The 26,166-nt window shown below is 35.7% G+C and overlaps 1 protein-coding gene across 14 annotated transcripts in view; it reads right to left on the bottom strand.

Moving 5' to 3' along the window:
* The window catches only part of LOC111147209 (histone deacetylase 9), a 926,500-nt gene that overhangs the window by 344,547 nt on the left and 555,787 nt on the right, over nucleotides 1-26,166 (bottom strand). For 10 of the 14 annotated variants that reach the window (XM_022503101.1, XM_022503107.1, XM_022503103.1 and 7 more), the window contains one exon: nucleotides 20,962-23,606. In XM_022503101.1, the coding sequence (XP_022358809.1) occupies nucleotides 23,292-23,606 (315 nt within the window). In that variant the 3' untranslated portion in view covers nucleotides 20,962-23,291. Of the gene's footprint in view, nucleotides 1-20,961; nucleotides 23,607-26,166 lie in introns of those variants that run through there. The other 4 variants (XM_022503097.1, XM_022503098.1, XM_022503099.1 and 1 more) reach the window with 1 other exon arrangement.

The raw sequence follows: 26,166 nt of genomic DNA, 5'->3' as shown, positions 1-26,166 counted from the left end.
TCTGGCTGCCCTCACTGTCTACCTCCTATTTGAGAGGACTTGTGGGCTAGGTAATTTAGTATTGGAAGAGGGAAATTCAGAAAGAACAGGGGAAAAAAATGATGTGCTAATTCTAAGAAATAAGCCCAGACAAATCAAAATAAGAAAAGGAAAACTGTGAGAGATAATAAACAAGAAATCTTTCATGAGTTAGCTTTTATCACATTTTATGTGAGCATATGTGGTAGTATTTTTCAAATAATTGTTTTAACTAGGTGACTAGAATTGGGATTAAGCGAATCATCTTTTGTACATAGTGTGTTTATATACCAAGTCTCTAAACAATAACACAGAACACTATTTAGAAGTTTAAGGATAAGCATTTCCTTTGTCACTGGTGGCTTTATGCAGTAGTGTCTTTCCTCCACCTTATCCCGCTGAGAATATGATAATTCTTGATGTTGCTTTTGAAATCTAATTGTTTTCTTATTGATACACTATGGGAATTGATACTCAAGTGTGATCAAAATGATGAGTAGAAAAAGAATTACTCTAAACAGTACACACTATCGCCTAATACATACCATATACATGGATCATCACATACATCATGTGTAGGTGTGTATGTATGTCTACATATATAAGCTCATACATACATTGTCCTTTTCATTCCATTTGTACATTATATAGGCTGTTTGTGGGGTTTCTATGGTTTTGTTAGCTTGTAAAGTGAAATCGGATAGGCAGCTCACTCCTTTACACATTACATTATGGAAAAACTCTACAGAGAGTATCTAGCCAGACTTTATAGTAGATAATGGGGAAAATTTATTGCATAAAGACGAAAACGATCTTTATTACAAGAGACCACACCTCAACATGCAATGGGAGAAAGTGTCTCCCTTGTGAGAAAACATAATAAAATATGTCCATCTAACTATCTGTGAAACCCTGAAGAAACACTGCCTTCCCCCCTTCCCTCCCTTTCTGAATTCCTATTCATTTGAGTCAGGCTATCTTAGGCCATTAATTAACCTTCAGGCCTTTGAGGTCAACTCCTTGGATCTATTCTTTATGTACCAAAATGTTTTATTTCTCAGTGAATATTAAACATACCTGAATACTGATTATATGTAAAAATAATGATATACTGTATCTGCTAAAATGCCTGGAGTTGTAGAACTGAATAAAAAATTCACTAAAATAACTTTGAATAGCACAGGTGTTATTTACCCTAATACAGAAATTTCTTTCTTATCAATGGGAGTTCTTTTATCGAGGGGAGTTCTATGACAGTATCAATGATAACTTAAACATACTATCATAATTAAGGCTTATCTTTGAATATCTGTCATTTCCAAAAATCTTAAACTAGTCTGTGGTTTTGCATGCAAATGTACATGAAAGGAACCAGCATGACGAGTAAGTTGAGTGGAAGGTTTATTTAAGCTATGACTGGCTGCAAGGCTCCAAGTCCTCTCTCAACCTCTCTGCATTAGGACTGGGCTTAGAATTAGAACTCAGCCATTTTCTAAATGCCTGACCTAAGGCAACTGATTTGCCATTCTGAAGCCTCCATTTCTTCATCTGTAATTAAGAGATGGTGACTAACTGATATAAGTTATGGTATATTTATATAATATATTATATATGTGTGTGTGTGTGTGTGTGTGTATAAATGTAAATTGCTGGCCACTGTCTCTGGAATTTAATTAAGTCTCAATACAGATTAGCTTTTACTGTTGTTATTGTCACTATCTAATATCCCTGCCAATAATAACATTTTGGCCTTCTGTACTCTTTTTAATGCTGGGCAACACTGCTTTTGCATTTATTTTATGACTAACTTAGTTGTATTGTTTTCATTCGTGAAAAATATCAAAAACTGTCAGCACAGGATGCATTTCTCCTACCTCCCCGCCTTTATGTAGAACTCTATTTGTCAAACTTGGTTTAAAAATGCTAAATCAGCATTCACTTGTTTGTTTGTTTTTTTTTTTAATTTTAAGCATTTGACAAGACTTTTTTCTCCTTAACCTGTTACAATATTGAAGGAAATTATGTGAAAGGAAAAGGAAAAAAAGAAATTCAAAAAATAAGGTGGAGATTCAACATTGGTCTACCTGCCTGATAGCTATCAATGAAAGTGTAAATACTTCTCATCTTTGCATGTCAGGTTGGGGTACATACACACACACATTGGTATATAGATATATATACATGCATACATATGTTAATGTATACACATATACCTGTTTATTTATCAAATTACTTTATAAGCCAACTATCTTCTGGGGTAGGGAATAAGATTCTCAAACCATTGAAGCGTAAGTGTTTCATATCAGCTTTTTGGACCTTGATCTTATTTTTAAAATTAAGAGATGCATTATTTAAAAACTGCATGCCTTTCTTAAAGGAGATCCAATCATTAGTACATAGCAAAAGACACCTTTAAATCATCTAAAAAGGATTGACTGCCATGTTAATCAAGGCTCTTTCAGTAACTCATTGTAGCTTTCCTAGCTACCAATACTATTAAGATTCTTTTGCTGATCTGCATGAGTTAGTGATTGAAATTCTTATCAAAAAAAAAAAATTCTTATCTGAGAGTAAAAATGAACTTCAAAATTTTAAAAAGTTACATAATCACAGTTAACAATAGTCAAATGTAACTACATCAAACGTAAAAATTTCCATCAGCAAAGAAAATAATCAACAGAGGAAAAAGACAGTCTACATACAGAATGGGATAAAAATATTTGAAAAGCATATATTCAATAAAGAATTAACATTCAAAATATATTAAGAACTTGTACAACTCAACAACAACAAAATAACCTGATTTTAAAATAAGCAAAGAATTTGAAAAGACATTTCTCCAAAGAAATATACAAATGGCAAAGATGCATATGAAAAGATGCAAAAATTACTAATCATCAGGAAATGAAAATCAAAACTGAATAAATTGTCAACTCATACCAAATATAATGGCCACTGTCCAAACAAACAAACAAACAAACAAACAGTAACAAACTGTGTCAAGGATGTGGAGAAATTAGAATTATCCTATGATCCAGCTATTCCACTTCTTGGTATATATCCCAAGAAAATGGAAACAGGATCTCAAAGAGATACTCGCACACCCATTTCACTGCAAATTATTCACAATAGCCACAAGGTTGAAAAAAATCACATATATATATATAAAGAGAGAGAGAGAGAGAAAGAGAGAGAGTCAGTATTACTCAACCCTAAAAATGCAACTCTGCTGTCATATGCTGTAACATGGATAAATCTTGTTATAGCTAAGTGAAATAAACAAGTCACAAAAGATAAATAATGCATGATTTCGTGTATGTGAATTATCGACAATAGTCAAACTCACACAAACAGAAAATAGAATGTGGTTACCAGGTACTGGGGTAAAGAGAAAACAGGGAGTTGTTCCAGGGGTGTAGAGTTTCAATTTTGCATGATGAAAAACTATAGAGATCTTTGTACAATAATGTGCATATAGTTAACACTACTGGACTGTACACTTACAAATAGCTTATATGTTATTATTTTTTTTTTTACTATGGTAAATAAGATCTGTAAATGAAAGCATATTCACAAAATTTACAAATAGAAAACTCAACCCCAGGGGCGCCTGGCTGGCTCAGTCGATAGAGTATGCTACTCTTGATCTTGTTCAAGCCCCATGTTGGTATAGATATAGAGATAACTGAAATATAAAATCCTTTTAAAAAAGGAAAAGAAAACTCAACCCCAATATCTTGACTCAAATTTTGATAATTCCAGTTTGTAACAACAAGTAGAGTTGAAATACAATTAAAAATCGATTTCTAAAAAAAAAAAAAAATTTGATTTCTGCCAACAAAATCCTTCCATTTTAATGAATGAGTGAAAAAATGCAAAGCCCTCCTCAATTTTCCTAAAAGAAACTGGCGATGTCTTTGATAAATCTTCTCCACTGACATAAAACAAAAATATCAACTATTACACGTCTCAGTGGCGCTCCCTCTCAGAGTAACTCAGTGTACAGCAGAGGCCATGTGCCTGTGGCGTAGAAACCTCAAGATCTTCCCTATGCTCAGTCTTCAGGAGGTCCAGGCACAAGATGTCAAACCCTTTGCTGAACTCTGAGTTGTACTCACAGGTAGCAATGGTCCTTGGACAGCTGATGTGAGTTATGATCATAGTTCTGCAACTTAAGAGCTAGAACATTTTGATCAAGACCTATACAGACTTTGTGCTTTATATATATTTTTACCATGGTAGCACAAATGACACTGTATTTTCTCCATTTGTTTACTTGTCCATTTCTCCAAGAGACTGTAAATTTAGAAGTCCATATGGCTACCTCATTTATCTTGCCATTCTGTGGTCGTCTTCTCATTCCCTGGCTCAAGTCCCAAGCTCAAGTAGCTGTTCAGTACACATGGATTGAATTGGCCTGAACTATTACTGATTATACATAGACTGAACTGCAATTTAAAAAAATAGGTGAAGGACTCTGGTTAATTTACTTACCTAATCACATACTTGTAAGTTACATGCAATAAAATATTAGGCTGATATTTAAAGAAATTTGAATTACAAGTCAAATGATTTCTTCACTCTTTTGACATAGGTGCTTTTATTGACTTATCCTTGGAAATATCTATTTGAAATTGCATAGTTGCCTCCCTTGTGGTTAATTTTTTTGTAACATAAATTAGAATTTTATAAGGGTATGTTTTTAAAAAGAAATCAGGTTATATTATTTAGTGCCTACATTCAAGTTTCTTCTTTCAAGTTAATAATGAATACTCTTAAAAAATCTTAGGCAGATCTCTCTGAATTAACTCCTACCTCATTACTCATTTCAAACCTTACTCATGTTCTACTTTATAACATTTTCAATAAAATCGCAATACTGAAAAAGAGAGCTCTATGAGAAATTGCTGTGTTTCAGTCATAAGTTCATTCTCTATAGAGAATATGGATGTTCCTCAATATTAAAAATATATTCATTCTTAAAAGGTTACCACCACAGGAAGTTTTCTTATATGGATACTGCATAGTAAAATCAATGTGTGGTGGTATATGGATGCCCTCGGGGGGGGGGGGAACACACTCTAAATACGCAGTTAAAATAAGATAAAAATGAAAAAGGAATCACACATAGAGGATGAGAGAATATAACAATGAATCTCAAAATAGAAACGATAATGAAAGATTTAAGTGCAGTTCCCCCGAAGGACTGATGCTGAAAAGCCTTAGAAGATTAAAAGCAGAGCTTTCACTTGGCTGTTGTTTGCTTGCCCTTAAACAAAACACAAAATCTCTGCAGCTCATAGGTCCCTAAGAAAATTTAGGCTTGACATGGGTGATGGCAGCCATATTAACCATGGGGTCATTATAAATGTCTACATTGTGAATGTAAATTATGTTGTAGGAATTATGTTGCCTAAGAGGATTTACATACTTAGGTTTTGATTTCCTTTTCTTTTCCATTTAACATTTTTATTTAAAAAATAATCAAAAGGTAAGGATCTTCTCTGCAAATTATATCAAAGCGAAATATGCCAATTATTCTTTGGAAAATTCTGAATCTATCAGAAAGCCATAAATATATTAGCTCTGGAACAAAGATACTTCCTTTGAGACTGATTGTCATGTATTCAGTATAGGTCTGTCCCACTGGTTGCTCCAAAGGCCAGGAAATGTCAGAGGTTAGGAGTTGTGTCTTGGCACTTAGGACAGTAGTACACACTGACTAGATGCTCAGTGTGATTGACTTTAACTCTTGGAGGATGTGATTAAGTCCATATGCAAATCCTCTTGAAGTTCTAAACTGTGAATGTGTCTAAAATTAATTAAGAATCTCAAATCTGGGACTCCCAATTTTAAAATGTGGATATTCAAATAAGTTTATCACACTGGACAAGTCACTTTGAATCAGACAAATTGCTGTTAATTCAGCTGGAAGTTTAGGCAGATGTCTTCATCGCAAATCAGAGTCCCAAGCTGCGGTATGTATTTTTCAATCTCTTTCTTTTCCAATGCTCCTCATTAATTTTAAAGCCTGAAAAGTATCAGGAATATAAGAGTGACTGGAATCTGACCAAAGAGAATTTTTAAAATTTGAACATATCAATTAAAAAAGAAAAAAATTAAAAATGTCTTTGACCTTGAAAGGGAGACTAAAATACTGGGAAAAATCCTTGAAGTGACTAAATGCGTTAACCATCATCCTTTCTATGAAAACAAAACTAAAATATCCTTATCCAAAATAGCCAATGAAATATTCTCTTTTTCAACAGTAAATTCACCAACAGATTTAGAGATTTTGCAAGATAAAGAAAATCACATTAAACATACACATGAACCAGTAAAAGAAGCTTGATTTAAAATGACAGTTTGGCAGCTAAGTTGGGGTTAAAATGATTCAATGATAATTGTTTTGAATTTCTACTAACACAGTGGTAACAAGCTGACTAAAAATTTCCGACGAGAAAATGATAATATTCTCAAGCCTATATTAAGCACAAAGAGCGACAGCTCTTCTTCACATCCTTACAATTCCTTTTTTTACCTTCCCAAAGCCAAAATGTTATCATTTTGTATAAATGAAAATCAAAGCCAAATGGGGAAAATGCCAAGATTTGGCTGAGCAAATAGTCAAAACTTCAGTGGTTTTATCTGCAGCACGCTGAGCGACCAAACAAAGCCAAGATATTGTCCATCTTTTTGACAGACAAAGAGTCTCTGAGGTCCAGAGTGACATGCCCGAAGGCTGGCACGTGATTGGGCTAATTAAATTAAATAGCAGGAAACAGCTTTTCCATATGCCACTGCCTGGCCACACACAAACTGTAACAGTAAATCTTTTCTACTACTCAAGGAAAAACCTAACCATTAAAAAATATATAGTATCAACACACCATCCCAGAATCAGAAGTTGAATATTCACATAACTTCCCCGGCCTGGACTTCAATGCCAGAAGTCTAAGAACTTCCTAATTCACTTCAGGGAGCCATCCAAAAGCCCATGGTAATTAAAGAGGATGAAAAAGACACACACACACACACACACACACACACACACACACACACACGGCCACATCCACCAAAGTTTATCAACCCTTTAAGCCAATATTCTGATTGCTTTGAAGATACACTTCTTCACTAAATCAAATCAAAACCTCAATACTTCTGAATCCGGGTTAAAATCTATTTTCTACCACTTTTATATCCTCCCTCCCCATTACCCAGATCAATTGAAAAAAGCATAAAACCTTTGTAGACTCTTGAGAAAACTCTTCTCTCATGCCACCCCCCCCACTTCCTTACCCAATAACATAACTTTTTCTAAGTTTGCCAAAGTGCTTCTAGCTTTTGGTTAAGACAACATTGTTTTAATATTATTTTAAACTCATCCATATTTTAATGTTTCTAGAAGAATGTCCCTGGGTTGGTAGGTGCTCCCCATTTTTATCTCATCGTTTTCATTAGCTTTGATTTCTACTTGTCAGCTTAGATAAAGAAGCACTGTTAATGAAAAAGAAAGGCAAGGAGACTGCTTCACAGGGATCCTGTATTAGAAAATTGCAAGGTAACTTCATAGAGAGACAGAAAATTCAGAATCAGTGCAGACCATGGCTTATCTATTTAAACAGAAACATTGAATATATAATACAATATACAAACTGTAAGTGATACTTAATTTGGGGGGAAATTACGTTTATGGTGGCCAGTATTCAGATGTTATAAATATTCCATTATGCTTTTTCTAACTGAATTTAAGGATCTTCATTAGACTAATTATTTCTTTTTTTTTTTTTTTTTATTTGACAGGCAGAGATCACAAGTAGGCAGAGAGGCAGGCAGAGAGTGAGGAGGAAGCAGGCTCCCTGCTGAGCAGAGAGCCCTATGCGGGGCTCGAACCCAGGACCCTGGGATCATGACCTGAGCTGAAGGCAGAGGCTTTAACCCACTGAGCCACCCAGGCGCCCAGACTAATTATTTCTTACTATATGCAAGAGTTGACTGAATTAATAGACCACGAGCTAATAAAATTATAGCATACCCTTTGACTACAAAAACACACCCAATTCATAGGGGTTCCATGTTACTCAGAAAAAGAAAAAAAGAAAGAAAACTGGAAAGGAGCAGGTAAAGAAAGAGAAAAATCTAACCTTTAACAGATTTGAAAAGTTTTTTGAAAACTAGTCAGTATTATTATTTTTTACTTGGTTTACTACACATGATTGTAGGACGCCAAATGTCATCCAACAAGCATAGGTTGACAATGCCCATTTCAGTCTGTGTTTGTGTACATACGCCAGAAATCAATATGCAATTGTTATCATTATTTCTCTCTGTCTGCCTTAAAAATTTGTATTTGAATGTGAGGATGACCAAAATCCAAGAAATTCAAAGCCTAGGAGAAAATGGTCAAGCCACATAGAACTGACTTGGTAGGAGCCTGTGAGTGATCAGCTTCTAAAGTGAAACCAGGCCTGAGTGAGCAGAAGCAGTCCCCCTCTCATTCTTTGTCCCCCCTCAAAAAGCTATATTTCTCTCTTCACACCTTTCCCGAATCTCATGCTCCCTTCTGTATCCTCATTCTTGCCACAGGTCCCTGGGCTAATATTAGTAACTTCCTAGGGTCACCCATCCCTTTAAACATCCAGGACAGTCAATAGATGCCATGAAAGCAGACAAGTTAGTGGGAGAAAAACCAGGTTGAGAGTCCATGCAACTATAGACCTGCCGTAGCACAACTTGAAATCGAGTCTTGGAATGTTCAGGTGGATATTCTTTAAAGAAAGAGAACTAATTTAATAGTCTGGCATCTAATGAAAATTGAGTAGACATTAAAAGGAGCAACAAATAAGAACCACGTTCAAGAAAAAAAAATTAAGCAGTAGTAGCAGACACAGAAATGGCAGAGACAATAGAATTAGCAGTAAAGGGCTTTAAAGTGAATATTATAACTATGCCCAAAGACTTAAAGGGAAACATGAATACAAGAAGGCTATAAATAGAAAATATACAGAAGAACCAAATGAAGTGTCAGAAAAATTCACTATTTTAAAGAAAATTTGTTGGATGGGAGTAAATGAAGTTTATTTGCTAGAAGAAAAGAGTATGGCAATAGAAATTATACAAATGGAAATACAAAGAGAAAAAATAGTAAGAAAAAAAAGTGTACAGAGACTTGTAGGGTGGTGAGAGGATATCAAGCCATCACTCTAGGTGTAATAGGAGTCCCAAAAGAAAAGGAGAAGAAATATTAGAAGACACAATGTCCCACACATTCCAAAAATGTAACAAGTACAAACCCACAGATGCAAGAAGCTCAGTGAACCAAATGAAGCAGGAGAAAGAAGAGAGAAAAGGAAGGAAAGAAGGAAAGAAAACCTGTATTAAGCCAAAGCCAAATCATAAACGAGTTGCTGAAAACCAATGACAACAAGATCATCTTTGTCGCGGCTGGCGCGACAAATCGACCAGGAACGTGAGGGTAAGAGGATGGTGAAAAGAAATTAAGAGACAAAGAGATGGGGGCAGGAGGAGCACTGAGGGGGATGTCCAACAGTGCCGATTTTATTCCACATCTTACAAGCATTTATAAGGCAGATCACAATAGAAGGAGTAACCGCAAGTTCCTATAACAGGCTTACATTAACTACAAACAAATCTCCTGATGCCAGGTAGTCACGGCTAATGCCATTAGCTACTATTGATACTAAGAAGTTACAATCAACCAGGGAGTGGATTATGCGAGGTTCACAATCAACCAGGGAGTGGATTATGGGAGGTACAGGAAGAATAAGGACCAACTAATACAATCAACCAGGGAGTACGTGTGGGAAGTCAGGTAGGCAAGCGCAGGACACATAGCACAGACCCTTTCTCAATGCTACTCAAACTTTCCTGTCAGTAACACTTTATTAAGGTATTTGGGCTTAAAGGGAGACACAGTCAGGGCCTGGTTTGGTCCTCATCTCAAGCCTTATCGTGGCCTCCAACACATCTTAAAAGCAAGCAGATGAAAAACATACTGCATGATTTTAAGACTTGCTATAAACCAATAGTAATCCAGGTTCTGTGGTCTTGTTGTAAAGTTAGACATAGAGATCAATGGAATAAAAGGAAGAGTTCAGAAATTTGCTCACACATATACATTTAGTTGATTTCCAACAAAGGCATCAAAATAATTCAAAGGAACAAGCATAAGCTTTTCAAAAACTGGTTCTTAAGAATTTAAGACACCTGTGTAAGATAGTGAACCTCAGCCTTTCTTTACATCATACAATAAAACCGTATGGCTCAAAATGGCTCTTTCCCTTTAATGTAAAAAATAAACTAGAAGAAGAAAACATAGAAGCAAATCTTTCTTAGGGCATTGAAGGATTAACTAGAGAAGAAAAAATTGATAGAATGGGACACATCAAAATTAAACCATTCTGCTCTGGAAAATAAAAAGCTATAGGCTCGTTGAAAACATTTACGACACATATACACATGCAACGGGGGCTCCTGGGTGGCTCAGTGGTTAAACGTCTGCCTTCAGCTCAGGTCATGATCCCAGGGTCCTGGGATTGAGGCCCTTGTATGGCAATAGAGTGCTCAGTGGAGTGCCTGTTTCTCTGTCCCTCTGCCCGTCCCCCCACCTCATGTGCTCATGCTATGTCAAATAAATAAATAAAATCTTAAAAAAAAAAAAAAAACTTGCAACAAAGCAGAATCAACAATTTACCAAAGAAGTTCTACAAATGGCCAGTAAGCATGTGAAAAGATGTGCAACATCATTAGACATCTAGAAAACACAAAATAAAACTACAATGAGATTCTATTACACATCCACTGGAGGGCATTATCATTAAAAAAAAAAAAAAAAAAAAAAAAACCTGACAGTACCAAGTTTTAGAAACAGGAACTCTCTCATACCTTGCTGATGAGAACGTAAAATAATAAATAACCAAAAGTAATTTGGCAGTTTCTTACAAAGGTAAACAAAAACCTAAAAACTCAAGAATTCCACTTCGAGGTATTTACCCAAAAGAAATAAAGACAAATATCTACAAAGACTTGAACAGAGTGTTCACAGCAGCTATTAATCACCCACACTGGGAAATAACCTAAATTTCCATCAGTAGAAGGAGCATCAACAAATCGCCACATATCCATATAATGGAACACTACTCAGCAATAAGAGAGGCCCGTTACTACTGGTACACTCATGGATGGATCTAGAAGCATTTTCTGACTGGAAAAAAAAAATCCAGCCATAAAATATCATAGATTCATTTTATACAATTTGTTTATATGAAATTGTAGGAAAATCAAAACTAAAACTAATGCATGGTGACAGAATACAAAAGAATGATTGCCTGGGGCTGAGGGGAGAGTCGGGGTGGGGGCTTGATTAAGAGAAGCAAGAGGGAACTCTTTGAAGGGATATAAATATTCTATATCTAGATTGTGGTGTACACATTTGTCAAAATTCATCAAACTGTACATATATAATGACTGGGTTTTTCTATATATTTTCAATAGAGTAGATTAAAAAATGAGTAAGATTTAGAAAGTTAAAGTAACTAAAATAAAACCCTCATTTCAATTCATTTAGCTCAACATTTTAATTCAAATTATTATAGAAAGAAAAAAAACCAGGACATTAGAAATTGGACTTTCTAGAATCCCTGGGAGAGCCTCTTGGGAAAAGAATTTTTCATCTGCTTCTCTATCGAGAAGAAAATTATATTGAGATACATACACATACATAAAGGCATACAATATAGTGTGATCGTTGAAATTTGTATGAGGTAAAGAAAATTTAAGAAAAGAGAATCAAGTTGAATATTTTCATGAGTTTGTCAGATGATTCAAGCAATAAAGCAAAAAATCAAACCACTTAAAATATGTACCAGAAAACTGAATGTCAAATTTACTTTGATTGGTGAAGTATAAATACAAGGGATTTGATACATCACCATCATAACCAAAACATATCTAGGATGCTAAAAAAGAGAGTGTAAAGTAAGCTCATTCTTTATCATGTTAAATGGAGGTAAAGAGCGAGGACGGATGACTATTCAAAACGAGGGAGCAATTTACTAAGATGGAGGCATTGACGCAGGATTTCTTGCTCCCAGATGGAACAAGTTTAACATTCACCCAACTAGAGAGAGTAGAAAAAAATCCTCCCACCCAAAAAAAGATTCTCAGAGCATTTGTTAAAAAGCAAAGACACAGAAAAGTTTCGTACTTTTTTTTCCCTCTTGATTCCAAAGAAAGGCAGAGCCCAGTACAAATGGAACAGAATCCCCGATGGGGTCCTGGGCAAGGCCAGTTCTCTGAGGCCTACTTCCTGCTTGCCGGCTTTGGGGTGGAGAATGGGGCTGGGAATTAATGCTGGAGGAAAGCTGGGCCTAGACAAAGCTTATCAGAAAACTGTCTCCCTGGGTGCCTGGGTGGCTCAGTTGGTTAAGTCACTGCCTTCGGCTCGGGTCATGATCCCGGAGTCCCGGGGTTGAGTCCCACATCGGGCTCCCAGATCTGCGGGGAGCCTGCTTCTCCCTCTGACCTCCTCTCTCATGCTCTTTCTCACTCTCTCTTTCTCTCAAATAAATAAAATCTTAAAAAAAAAAAAAAACCAAAACTGTCTCCCTGGCCAAGATATTTTCTTAATACACCTTTTAGAATGAAAACCATGTGGGGTCAGTCATACCTGGTGTTGTTTTAAGTTTGATGAGTCCTTAGTTGAAATCTTTAAATAAGTCCTCTGGTTCTTTCTTTGGTCGCTACAGGAGGTGGAAGGAAAGGGAGCCTAGAGGAAGAGTAAGTTACTCACAGAGTCTGGAAAAGGATATCCCAACCTGGGTTGTTCCCCCACAAATTGTGAAGGGGCTGCAGCTGAGTAGGGTCTGGACCGCCTCCTGCAGTGACGTGGGCTCTTCATACATTGCTCTTTTCTGCGGGCAAGGACACGAACACGGTGGGGAAGCAGGGATCTAGGGCTTTTAATTTAGTGATGAGAAAGCTACCCACTATTAAAAAGTTAAACTGAGTCTGAGATAGGTTCCTACTTGGAGTTCCAAAAAGTTCTTAGTGATGCTACATTAATACCGACATTAATGGCAGCAGCTCATTTTAACTCTGGACCAAGTTTGATACCATATATTATGTTATTTACATCAACTAATCCATTTAAGCTTCACATCAACCCAACAAAAGACGACAGTGTTATTCTTATTTAACAAATGAGTAAACTGAGGTTGGGCACAATTAAGTAATTTGCTCCAGGTGGTGCTGACAGAATATGACGAGGTTGGAACACCTGTGGCCTATTGCATCAACATTGTAACCACAGGCAGTTCCTCCCACAGTTCTCAAAGACAAGGAGAAATGCCACCGTTTAAGTTTGGTGTGTATGCAGTCAAAACAACTTATCAATATTCGGTTACACTTCTCTTTATTTAAATATGCATAAAGATGAGGTTGATTTAATCTCTAAGATTAAATGCATCATTTTTTCTTCTTTCCCAAATATACCCTTCAAAAACTATCTATAGAATACATGGATATAGGGGCACCTGGGTGGTTCAGTAGGTTAAAGCCTCTGCCTTCAGCTCAGGTCATGATCTCAGGGTCCTGGAATTGAGCCCCACATCAGGCTCTCTGCTCAGCAGGGAGCCTACTTCATCCTCTCTCTCTGCCTGCCTCTCTGCCTGCTTGTGATCTCTCTCTCTCAAATAAATAAATAAAATCTTTATAAAAAGAAAAGAATACATAAATATAGAAAAATTAGTATTATGAAACCATGAAAATTATATTATACTGTATTTTTATTTAAAAATGTATTTTTATTTAAAAAAGGTGGCTCAGGGGCGCCTAGGTGGCTCAGTGGGTTAAAGCCTCTGCCTTGAACTCGGGTCATGATCTCAGAGTCCTGGGATGGAGCCCCACATCGGGCTCTCTGCTCATCAGGGAGCTTGCTTCCCCCTCTCTCTCTGCCTGCCTCTCTGCCTACTTGTGATCTCTCTCTCTCTCTGTCAAATAAATAAAATCTTTAAAAAAAAAAAAAAGGTGGCTCAGTTGGCTAAGCCTACAACTCTTGATTTCAGCTGAGGTTGTGATCTCAGGATCATGAGACTGAGCCCCTAAGTGGGCTCAGCTGAGCCCCTCCATGTCTGCCCCTCCCCCTGCTCGTGCACATGCTCACTCTCTCTAAAATAAATAAAATCTTTAAAAAAATAAAAAGTGTCCAGTATTACAGTACAATAATGCTTCATATAGAATATAAATTATGACAAATCAATTCAGTTTAGGGAATATCTAATAATAAGTTTACCAAGAAAAGAATTTCCATCATTAACCCCTGGCTGAAAATAAAAATTAAATAGTAACTATTATCACTAGAGCCCATGTAAAAAAAAGTATTACTAATGCAGACAATTCAGCACAATAAAAGTCCAACAAGTAAAAAAATCATTCTATATTTCACATAGAAAACAAAAGTGAGCCTGAAATCATAATACAGAAGAAAATGTCCTTTAGCCATTATGAAATTTGAAAGAAAGAAATGTAGAATAAAACCCAGCTCTGGGTGTTATATGCAACTGATAAACTGTCGAATACTAAAACAACTAAAAATCAACAGCAACAAAAAATAAAATCCATCAAATGAAGGTTAAGTAAGCACTTCATGGGTTCTTGGTGTGGTGCTAGGAACACTGTATTTGCACTGGCTTCAAAAAGCAAAAAGACATGACAGGTACTAATTAAAGAAAACTTATACAGTAAATTATATGGAACAAATTCCAAATTGACTTAAGAGTTAGGGTGGGTTCGAGAAATCAGAGATGGCATAAAGGAGAGAAAAGCAAAGTAGGTTTTAGAAAAGGGAGTTAAAGTCTTTCCAGATAGCGAAAAAGTTTGATGAAATTCATGAGGTTGGAGTCCCACGCTAGGAATTTGCTGTGCATGATTAAGTGATTCAGACTGGGAGGATGAGTGCTTGGTCTGAGTATGAAGGCAGAATTATGAAACACCATGATACCATTTAGATGAAACAATTAGGTAGATGTTGTAGGTTCTGTTATAGAGAAGGTGAAAACGGTATTGGTTTTTTACAGTAAGTTACTGAATTAGTATAAAGATCACACTGATGTGGAAGGATGCTATTGCAATAATAAAAGAATGAATTTGTTTCACTATTAACGTATTGACAGAGGAAAGCAGAGCCAAAGAGAAAGTAAAGAGAGAGGATGGCTTGCAAATCAGAAACAGGAGTAAAAATTGCTTATAAGAAATAAAGGAGAGGAAATAATCAAAGGTGATTTCATGATTATCTGTCCAGTGTCTAAAGAATGGTTCTGTTAGCAGAAATGGAAAAGCCAGATAAAACAACACATTTTACAGATAGTGAATTTAAAAACTTGGAGATGCAAGTGGAGAGATAAGAGGATTGTCTTTACAACTGCTAGTATTAATAAAGCACTTGATAGACTTCCAAGTTGTCTTTAAGATTAAGAAAGAGATCTTTAAACCCTTAAATCATTAAGATGTGCACATCTCTCCTAACACTATCATTTTATGGGTCTATGTTAGACTGAGGAACAGCAATAGAAATATTGTGGCACGAACAAATATTAATTTGTTCAGGTTCGATAGCCCACCTATGTCTAAAATGATGTAGCGAGATCTGTTAATATAATATAAAATGAGAGGAAGATGAGCCAAAGCAGCATTCTATAATAGAAAAAATAATGTGATATAAAAGAAAAGAAAATACACGAGCCATCAATGCAAGCTACACATATAATCTTACATTTTCTAATAGCCACATCAAGAAAGTAAAAGAAAAGAGATAAGCTTAACCTTAAAAATGTTACATAAGCTAATATATTTAAAATATTATTTTAAGATATAACCAAATAAATCATTATCACTTAGATATTAATATATTTCTGATACTATGGCTTTGAAATCTAGTGTACATTTTACACTTACAGCATTTCTCAATTTACACCAATCACATTTTGAAATTCTCAGTTGATATATGTGGCTACCGGTTTAGAGAGTACAAATACAGGGGTCCTTGCAGAAATTTTGTCAACAAAGGCACATGGATCAAAGCAAATTTGCAAACATGAGTTCAACATAAAATTTAAGTGCAAAGTAGACATGAGCAAAAATGAGTAACCAGGATAGAATTCTGCAATATATATGAAGAAAAATAACTCTGGTTTAGTTTTGAAAGGTCAAGAGAGAAAAGCCATTTCTTAAAGGAAAGACAAAGTTAACGTTTTGTTCAGTTTGTATTAGATACAATAAAGAGCAAGACTGTAGCATTTAAATGGTTCATTGGGAGAAAGAGAAAAGGGACAGCCTTAAACCCAGGAAGCAACAAGAGACATCAAGAGAAGTGGCAGACAAGCAAGACCAAGATCAGCTAGAAATAAGGAAAACAGAGATGATCCATGAGAAGGTGGAGCCCAACGGTCAGTAAGTTCTTCTCCCTTTAAAAATTGCACAAATGGAAGAATAATCTTTTGAAAGTGTATATAACTGTAAAACAGATCAAAGATCCAAAAGTAGGGGCACCTGGGTGGCTCAGTGGGTTAAAGCCTCTGCCTTTGGCTCAGGTCATGATCCCAGGGTCCTGGGATCGAGCCCCACATCAGGCTCTCTGTTCCACAGGAAGCCTGCTTCCTTCTCTCTCTCTCTGCCTGCCTCTCTGCCTACTTGTGATCTCTGTCTATCTAATACATAAATAAAAATCTTTAAAAAAAACAAAAAAACAAAAAAACACAAAAAAAACCAAAAGTAAATGCTAAAATTAGAAACCTTTCAGAAGGAAACATGGGTGTACATCTTTGTGACACTTTGGCAATTTGGCAATGGTTTTGGCAATGGTTTCTTAAATATGACACCAAGAGCACAAGCAACCAAAGGAAAAAATAGCACTTAACAAAAATACAAATGTTTGTGCATCAAGGGATGCAATCAGGAAATGAAAAGACAACCCACAGAATGGGAGAAAATATTTGCAAGTCATATATTTGAGAATTTCTAATTCATATTTCGGATATCCAGTAAATATATTTAAAAACTCTTACAAATCAACAACAAAAAAAACTAAGAAGCCAGTTTAAAAATGGCTTGAAGACTTGAACAGACATTACCCCTCCAAAAAGATACAAATGTCCAGTAACTAAATTTAAAGATGCTCAACATCATTAGCAATTACTGAAATAGAAATCCAAACAACAAGTTAATACTTCACATCCACTAGGATGGCTGCTATATTTTAAAAAAGGAAAATAACAAGTGTTGGAAAGGATGTGGAGAAACTGCAACCCCTCTTATCCTGCTAGTGGGAGTAGAACATAGTTCAGCCTCCGTGGAAAACAATATGGCAATTCCTCAAAAGTTAAACAGAATTACCACAGCAATTTCACTTACTCATACTGAAGAGAATGATGTGTGTTAACATAAAAGCTTGCACATAAATGTTCATAGCGGCAATACTCATAAAAGCCAAAGAGTAAAAACCAAGTATCCATCAACTAATGAATGGATAAACAAAATGTAGTATATGCACATGATAAAATATTATTCAGCCATAAACAGGAATGGAGTACTGAAACATGTACCTTGTAAATATCATGCAGACACACTAAAGGCCACATACTATATGATTAATTAATACCAAATGTCCAGAATAGACAAATCCATACAGACACAAAATAGTTGTAAGTGGTTGCCAGGGGTGGGAGGGAGGAGAGAATGGGGAGTGATTGCTTAATTGCTACAGGATTTCTCTGAGTTGATGAAAATATTCTGGAATTAGATAGTAGTGATGATGTCATAGCATCATGAACTAAAACCCACTATATACCCAAACCCACCGAATTACATACTTTAAAATGGGTAAAACGGTAAATTTTATGTCATATAAATTTTATCTCAACAAAAACACAAAATGCAACAATGTGCAACAAATAGCTCAGAACTTGTGAAGAAAAATAATTCGCCGAGTCTTGGTGGCTACTCTATCAACAGGCTAAGTAACTGTTTAAATTAGAAGAGAGAAATAAAACAAAAGGACAGATACTACCACAGCAGTAATAGCAGTAAATATTGTGAGAAGAACCTCTAGCTGAGTTAAAATGCAGACGAAACAGAACAATCGACCAGAAATATGAGATAGTCTATTTTGGAAACTATGAATGAAGAGTCCAAGGAGCTTAGGTAAAAGCCATTAAAAGTCAGGCCATATTTCAGGAAGTGGTTTAGGGCCCCTGGACAGCTCCAGATCTTTCTCTCTGAGTCAGACTCTCCCAAAGGGCTTTAAAAATGTAGACTCCTGGGCTCTCTGTCAGGAGAACAGAATCAGAGCCTCGGGTAGGTGCGGGCAGAATTCGAATGGCCAACAGCATCCCTCAAGAGGATTTTTACGCATCTTTCAAGTGAAAAATCACCTACGAAGACAAGAGCTCAAGACATATCTCTATTTTTCATTTCCCGACATTTTCTACAGACTGTTTTAGGTCAGAATGGTTATCAAGTGCATCCTCACTAGGTCCAAAAAGGTTTTAAAAGGCAGCGTCCTAACTGCTTAGAAACTGGTATTTGGCTTTGGTTGGGGAAGGAAGGGAAGTGGCAAAGGACAGCTGTGACCTAGTTGGTATCTTTTTCCTTTTCTCCCCGCAGAAAGTTAACCCAAAGGGCAGGCATTCTATTTCACCCCATCCTAAGACTGGCTCTGGTCGGAAAAAAAAGAAACTCACCAATTTTCATGATGCAAACGGTTGAACATCATGTGTCCAATGATCATACCGCTCATCTATGCATTAGACCAAAAAAAAAAGAGTCCTAATCTCCTACTTTATAGCAGTGATTAAGAGAAAATTGATTCAAAACAGTTTGGAAATGGTGATGGGGAGGAAGGAGAGAGAGAGAGAGAGAGAGAGAGAGAGAACTGATAATTTAATAAACCTGGACAGATGAAAAGAATTATTGCATAAACGCTGTGGGGTAGTAAAGGGAGAGAATAAGGACTCGAGTGCCAGAGTGCTTAGGTTCAAATTAGAGTTAGAGTCACTAATTGGGTGACCTTGACCTTATTTAACTTCTTTGTGCCCCAGTGCCCTCATCCCTACAACGAAGACAATAATATCTACCCCATAATGTTGTTGTGAGGACTAAATGAGTTGCTAGACGTGTATGTTTCCAATAGTTAAAAAAGGGAAAGTCTTTTTGTAAATCAAGATGGTCCCAAAAGGTTGCATTGTCTAAACCTTATAGTTTATAAGCCTTAAAGAAGGTATTATGAAATCAGAATAGAAAACCTTTCAAATCTTAATTGAGAAGTTCTAAAAAGTCATATTCCCAATATCTTCTTTTATTTGGCAGAATTCTTTGATTGCCCTCCCATGCTTTTAAAACCCAGATGGAGGAATTATCAATAATAAAGGGAATGGTAATCTACCTCTCAAATTCTTCTCTTATATCTCCAAATTCTTGATTATAATTGGTTATAATTTGTAGACCTTGATTTATCATTGTTAATTCACAATTGCATACCCACAATTCAGTGCTTCCATTATCACATAGAAATGCCAAATTTAAATAAATACTGTTGTCTACCTATACATCCATTGAGTACTAGTTCCAAAAAAAATGATTAGTATCTGAATTCCTTTTTAATATCCTTTAGAGAAAAAAAGTACAAAATAAAGTAAAAATTTCTTAAAGACAACCTTTTTCAGACCTATGAAAAGTAACAGTCTCCATTTCAGCAGCTACCTTCACCAATGAGAAGGTGGACTTTTACTGCCAGAACATGAAGGCTAATGTTTATTTACTGCAAGTCTTGGCAAAAAATATTTTCCTGAAGAGAAAGTTTTTAACATGAGATTGATATTTTTTATTGAAACCTCCACTTTACACATCAAAAACCGGATATACATTTTAAAAGCATTATTTAATTGGTTCCTCCAACTCTTTTTTGAGGATCTCTGGTACCAAGTGAATCAAGTTTATAAAAGTCCAAAGGCAATTTTTAGGAAATTATAACTAATGGTATTCCCACAATTCTGACCAAATTATCAGGCTTATGGCATTACGGGATGATAATCCATTTTGTAATAGTCAATGATATTAGCTCCAGAATTCTCAATAACCTAATGCAATATTGTTGTGGTTTAGAATAATTTTAATTTGTTTGATGCTATTAAGGTTTAGATTAAGGGAACAAAAACACAGCAACACATTATGAAGTACTGACTGACTGACGTTTGCTAGCAACTGACCAGACGAAGAGTTGGGTATGTCATGGTGCAGGGATGTCTACAGCCCAGTTTCCTTTATCTGAGCCAGGCCCCTTGTGCTTTACACTAGTATTATAATAATTGTTTCCATAGAAGGGGAGGTCATTTAATTAGTTTTTTTTTTCCTTTTTACATTTATGTGCTGTTACTTTATACTTGTAGGTCAGGCTGTCACTATAATAGTAAAATTATTATGATAAAATTATTATGATAAAATAAATGGAAAATTATTTATTTTGATAGTTATTGAGTGCCTGTTACACTGGAGGGATTATGTTAACCTTTTTAAAAATGATTTTTTTAAGTTGAGCTAAGTTAGGAATTAACATTTATTTATATAAAATTTTATATTTGGAAATCGACATCAAACATGATAGCATATCATGAAAAAGAGGCCACACTGGGAAATGGAAAAGGCAAAAAATTTTACATGTGTTTGCTATTTGATAATGGCTGACATAAATAGTTTAAAATCATTGTTGGGTTAATTATTTTTAATGGCATAAGAAATAACTGCTCAAAATATCTTCATTTTCTTGTTTCAACAACGAATGGCAATCGATTTTGGTATATGAGACCTAGCGCATCAGCTTCAGATCCGATTAAGTATACCAAGTTTACACAAAGCCAAATGTATGAAAGGGGATCTTTTAAAAAAAACTTTATTTGAGAAAGGAAGAGACTTATAACAGAAGGCAAGAAGGAAACATACAAACAATATATTTACAACACAAAACAAGAGATCACCTTCAAGGGTGTAAATTATAATAAATACAGTAGATTTGAAAAGAGACATTTATCAATTAATTCTAAGATGAATTAAGTCCAGCTTTCTTTTTCACTGGTTCCAGGTAGTTTCTTGATTAAATTCAAAGACTATCAAATTCAAACAATTAATGTCCACCAACTGTACTGATGAAGCTCTCTCAAATGACATTATAAAAAATAGGTTTTTTTTTTTGTTTGTGATTACATATCTTTGAAGTAATATTATACAAAAGTCTGCTCAGCCACATGTTCCTCCCCAAATAAAATGTATTTTAAAAGATGCACTATCCCTTTTTTATGAGATTGAAAAAAGACTTTAAAGAAAATGAATATTTATGAGATGGAAAAAATATACAATTTTATCTTAGGAATGCCATATTTTTAATGCAAAACAACTGACAAAGAATCATTTTAATCTTAAGGAATATACTAACCAAAATATGGTGCTAATAGGAAAAGTTGCCTATTATAGGTATTTGTCAAATTATCAGAAGGACTTTCATTATATGGAAAAGTTTTAAACTTTCTAACTTCTAGTTATGTTAATTTAATTTGAATGGAGACTTTTTAAAAAAGGATAATGTATCTTTAGCAGTGACTTTTTTTAAGAAATATTTTTAAATGTCACAGCAAAATGTAAACAACATGTGCCAATAACATACAGTTGTTACAATGTCTACATTTGGCAAAACCGCTCTATCTCCTTTGAAACAGGATACTACACCTTAAAATACCTTGGATTTAGAAATATAAATATTTTAATAGAAAAAAACCTCACAAAGATTCTAGGTCAATTTGGATTATCCATATTAAAGGGGTCTTAATACAACGAATCTTTAACTAGCTTAACAAAAGTAAACCTGTAAAACAAGGTAAACATATCAAAAGGGAGTATGAAGGAAATGTTCCAGTGAAAAGCTTCCTTAACAATTTCCCTACTTGCGGTGTTATTTTCTTAGACAATAAATCAATTCATAGAGTGCCCTTTAAAAACAGAAAGAGTAAAACACTATCCTCCGTTTTTTTTTTCCCCCTACATTCCTCATTACATGAATCACTTGGACTTCCTGTTTCCACAAGGCATTTCCTGTCCAGCCTCATAGAATCAGTTTTCTGTAGGAGAACAGCAGGAACCTGACAAAGAACGGACTTAAATAAACAGAGTCTTCTGTTGCCTTCAAAGTTGTTTGTATTTCATAGCATCAAAGGACACAGTCCTTCTGAAGGTGCATTATATACAAGTGGATTCCGTTGTTATGCCTAACTTTCCTAAATTTTTATTTGCCAAAGTGGTATGGTATATGCCGAGTCACTATGGAATTCTATCTAAGAGATCTTAGTGATATGATTATAAAATATGATACACCTTCTTCTTTTAAACATGATTGTGACTTCGTATCAGATAATCATCATACCATTACTGTGTTTTCTACAATTGTAGATACAATATAGTATCTGATTGGACCATAATGCTGCACATTATTTCTGGCTATTATCTGCATTGGCTTCATTTGATCTTTTTTCGATAGACAATGTCATCAAATAACACAAGATAAAAGTAAAATGAGCAGTGCTAGGTGAGACATAATGTAATACTTAAAATAGTGCTGTACTTTGCAATCTATATATTTAAAACCACCTCTATTCCTAATATTTTCAATTGCATTCTATACAATAACCTAAGGACTATTGGCGTGGTAACCAGAACATTTAACTTAACAAAAAAGAGAGAGGAAGGAAGGGGCAGACTACCTTTAACAGTGTTCAAGACTGTAGTATGATACATTATGTACAACACTGTGAAAATTGAATTCTACATATCAAAAAAAAAAAGAAGAGCTAATAGAAAGTTTCATTGATCAGACTGGGTGACTATACCCAGCAGTCACTGATCTCAACAGAGAAACTAAAAACAACAGTGATTTCGTTTTCCTTAGAATTAATTGGTGTGGCAGGCTTTGGGATGAATTTAAAGCCTATTAATTACTTGTATACTTATGTAGTATAATTTTAGTGTAACAAGTATTTCCTTACCAGTGGAGTTTCAATGAAACCTTGATATCTATATAGAAATCAGTATATAGAGAAATCTCTATATAGATATATCTGCATTAAGTAGAATCCTTAAACACTAAAATCAAATCGTTCAGAAATATAAACAGATAGGAAATAATATCCATTTACCAAAACCGGCAATGCATTTCATATTCAGATAATGACTTTAATTACAAATCCTGGAGCTAAATCTTTGCCTATTACCTGTTGCATAAAAGCAGCCTGCTCCCCAGATTCCATTTCCTGGATCTGAGCATCTTCATCACTGTCCACTGGTTCCTCCTTGACCTTCACCGCCCCAACTTGTCCCAGTGTGTCATCCACACAAGCACTGCTGTCGCTCCTAGTGCTGTTGCCACTAGAGGGCGCTCTGTCTTCCTGCATCGCCTGGTCCCCCTGAAGCTCTTCCTCCGCTTCCTCGAGGTGACTGCCTGGTTGCTTCAGTTGTTCAATAGATTTCGAAAGCAGCTAGAAGAGAGTGTTCAGGGGTTCAAAATTCAATAGTTCTTGGTGGTAACAGAGAAGCAAAACACACTTTCATTTCTAATGACTCTACTTCAGAACGTTCTGGTTTCTAGTTTCTGGACGCCAACGGCGGAATGACTATGTATGCGACAAACTTCCTCAGTGATCCTACATCGGAAGCAGTCCCATCCCTGCCAGATTGTGTCGGTGTGGTAGGCAGAGGACGAGGTCTCTTGAGTGCTTTCTTTCATGGGTTACCCTTTCACACACTTAGAAAATGGTGGGGGAAAGGCAAACAAGAGTTTTCAGTGGGAACTATGAAACTTTGATAAGTACAGTTCATACTGAGACAATTTAATCCAAATAAACCTAAGAATATTCTTTTTCAAAAGAGAAAATGTGATGGAATTAATGGAAAGGTAATGAAAACCTTCCACAATCTCATTTTTTGGACAGATGTCAGCCACTATAAAATATGAGCACAAATGCCAAAGCCTTATCTATCTAGTTTTCCCATACCTGAATGGTCAAATGATAAAACACCTTCTTATATATACTGGTAAAACATGGAAATATTGATTTGGAAATCCTAAACTTTAAAAAGATGTGGGATTTTGGGGCGCCTGGGTGGCTCAGTGGGTTAAGCCTCTCTGTCTTCCGCTCAGGTCATGATCTCAGGGTCCTGGGATTGAGCCCCTGCATCCGGCTCTCTGCTCAGCGGGGAACCTGCTTCTCTCTCTCTCTCTCTGCCTGCCTCTCTGCCTACTCGTAATCTTTCTCTGTCAAATAAATAAATAAAATCTTTAAAAAAAAAGATGTGGGATTTAAAAAAAAATTGTCATAGCACTAAAAATGTTTTATGAATATATCCAAATTAAATAATAGGAAAGAAGGAATTATTTTTAATCTGAAAATTATTTAGACCTTTTCTTTATTTTATAAATTAAATTGTACTTTATCTTCAGAAGTTTATGAATTAACTGCTCAATGATTAAAAAAACAACAAAACGAGAACAGACCCTAACTTAAACAACAGCAAAATATCACAGTATAAAAGCTCAATAAATGGGGTAAAATTCTCAAGATGATTTCATGTCACAGTAGGTTTCTTGTTTCGATTCACAATGACCACTGATCGTCTGCAGATCTCAGATCTTGAACTGTGGTTTCAAGAGTGATTGGAGTTTTCTGTTAATTCAGTGCCCATGTGAGCAACATGCCAAATATTGTTAATGAGCAGCACACTTAGAATACAACCGCTAAAATCATGAATACCTATTTCTCTTGGTATAGCTTAAGTTTACTACCCCCCCCCCCACACCTATGTTTTTAAGACTGAACACATGCTTAGAGTTAGAATACCAAAGTATTCCAACTCTGAAGGCTGTCTTACCCTCTTTAGGCTAATAGACTTTCCTCCAGGTCACATAACCTCAAATGGCTGTGCATATACCGATGAAACCCTTCATTTTCACTGTCTGTAAAATTATTGGGGGGCTTTCCTTCATTTGTGCAACAAATATTTATTGAATGCCAACTAGGTTCAAGGCACCATGCTCAGCATTAGGGAAACAGCCATCACCTTGCCCTTGTAAAGCTTATAGTTTAGTGTGTTAGAAAGGAACCAAAAGATAAATTTATTCATATTTTCAAGTATGGTAAATGAAATGGGAAGAAGCCCAGGGCACACACAAGCTGCCACAGGAGCAGAACTGTGGGTGGTTAAGGGAGCTTTCACTGAGAAGGTGCTATGTTTAGCATGAAAGAGGAAGGATAGACAAGGAGGAGTCATTAGTTACATGCGTGTGAGGGGTTGAGATAAGGGTAGAGAGCATTTCTGGCTGAAGGTACAGTACATGCGCTGGAAAAGGGGTCCAGTGCATTGGAGGAAATGAAAGGCCAGTGGGGTTTGAGCACAGGAAGGCGGGGAAAATGCTGGAAGATGCTGCTGGAGAGAGTGACACAGTTTATAATATGTTTGGGTTGAGAATAAGACTCTAGAGAAATAAAATACAATTTTAGATAAAGCCACACATAAAATGTAAACATCACCCATCTTAAGTTAGACATAATCAAGCTAAGAGAACATATACCGATCAAAATTTATGTCAAAATGAAGAAGGCAATTTAAATATTAATTTCCTCTGTGCTTACAATCCTAACATCTGTTGTTCTGGGGCTCTCAGCATAAGAACAATCATCCCATTGTGCTTTAAATGTCTCTAAGTACTTTTTAAGGAAACTATTTGCAGGACTTTTGTATCCATGCTAATTAGCTCTTCATAACATAATACATAATACCCTGCACATTGCTGTGATTTTGGGGTAAGAGACAATGTAATATTCCTGAACTTCGACTCTACAACTGAGGGATCCCATGTAATTGGGAAAAAGAGCATGTGACACCATAGGAAAGAGGCAGAATTTTAATAGAAAAGTCCCAGTCTGAGCTGGGACACCAGGGATAGGGACTTTGGGTGACAAGTATCTACCCATTCTTCAGAGAGAGAGCTCATCAGTCAACCCTTACCTCTATGGCTCACCTCAGATGTGACGTACAAGA

Source organism: Enhydra lutris, unplaced genomic scaffold (assembly GCF_002288905.1).
Source record: "Enhydra lutris kenyoni isolate GAN:26980312 unplaced genomic scaffold, ASM228890v2 scaffoldscaffold16, whole genome shotgun sequence".
Lineage (NCBI taxonomy): Eukaryota > Metazoa > Chordata > Mammalia > Carnivora > Mustelidae > Enhydra > Enhydra lutris.
Note: the sequence above shows the minus strand (reverse complement) of the source record. Positions and strands in the feature narration are given on the sequence as shown.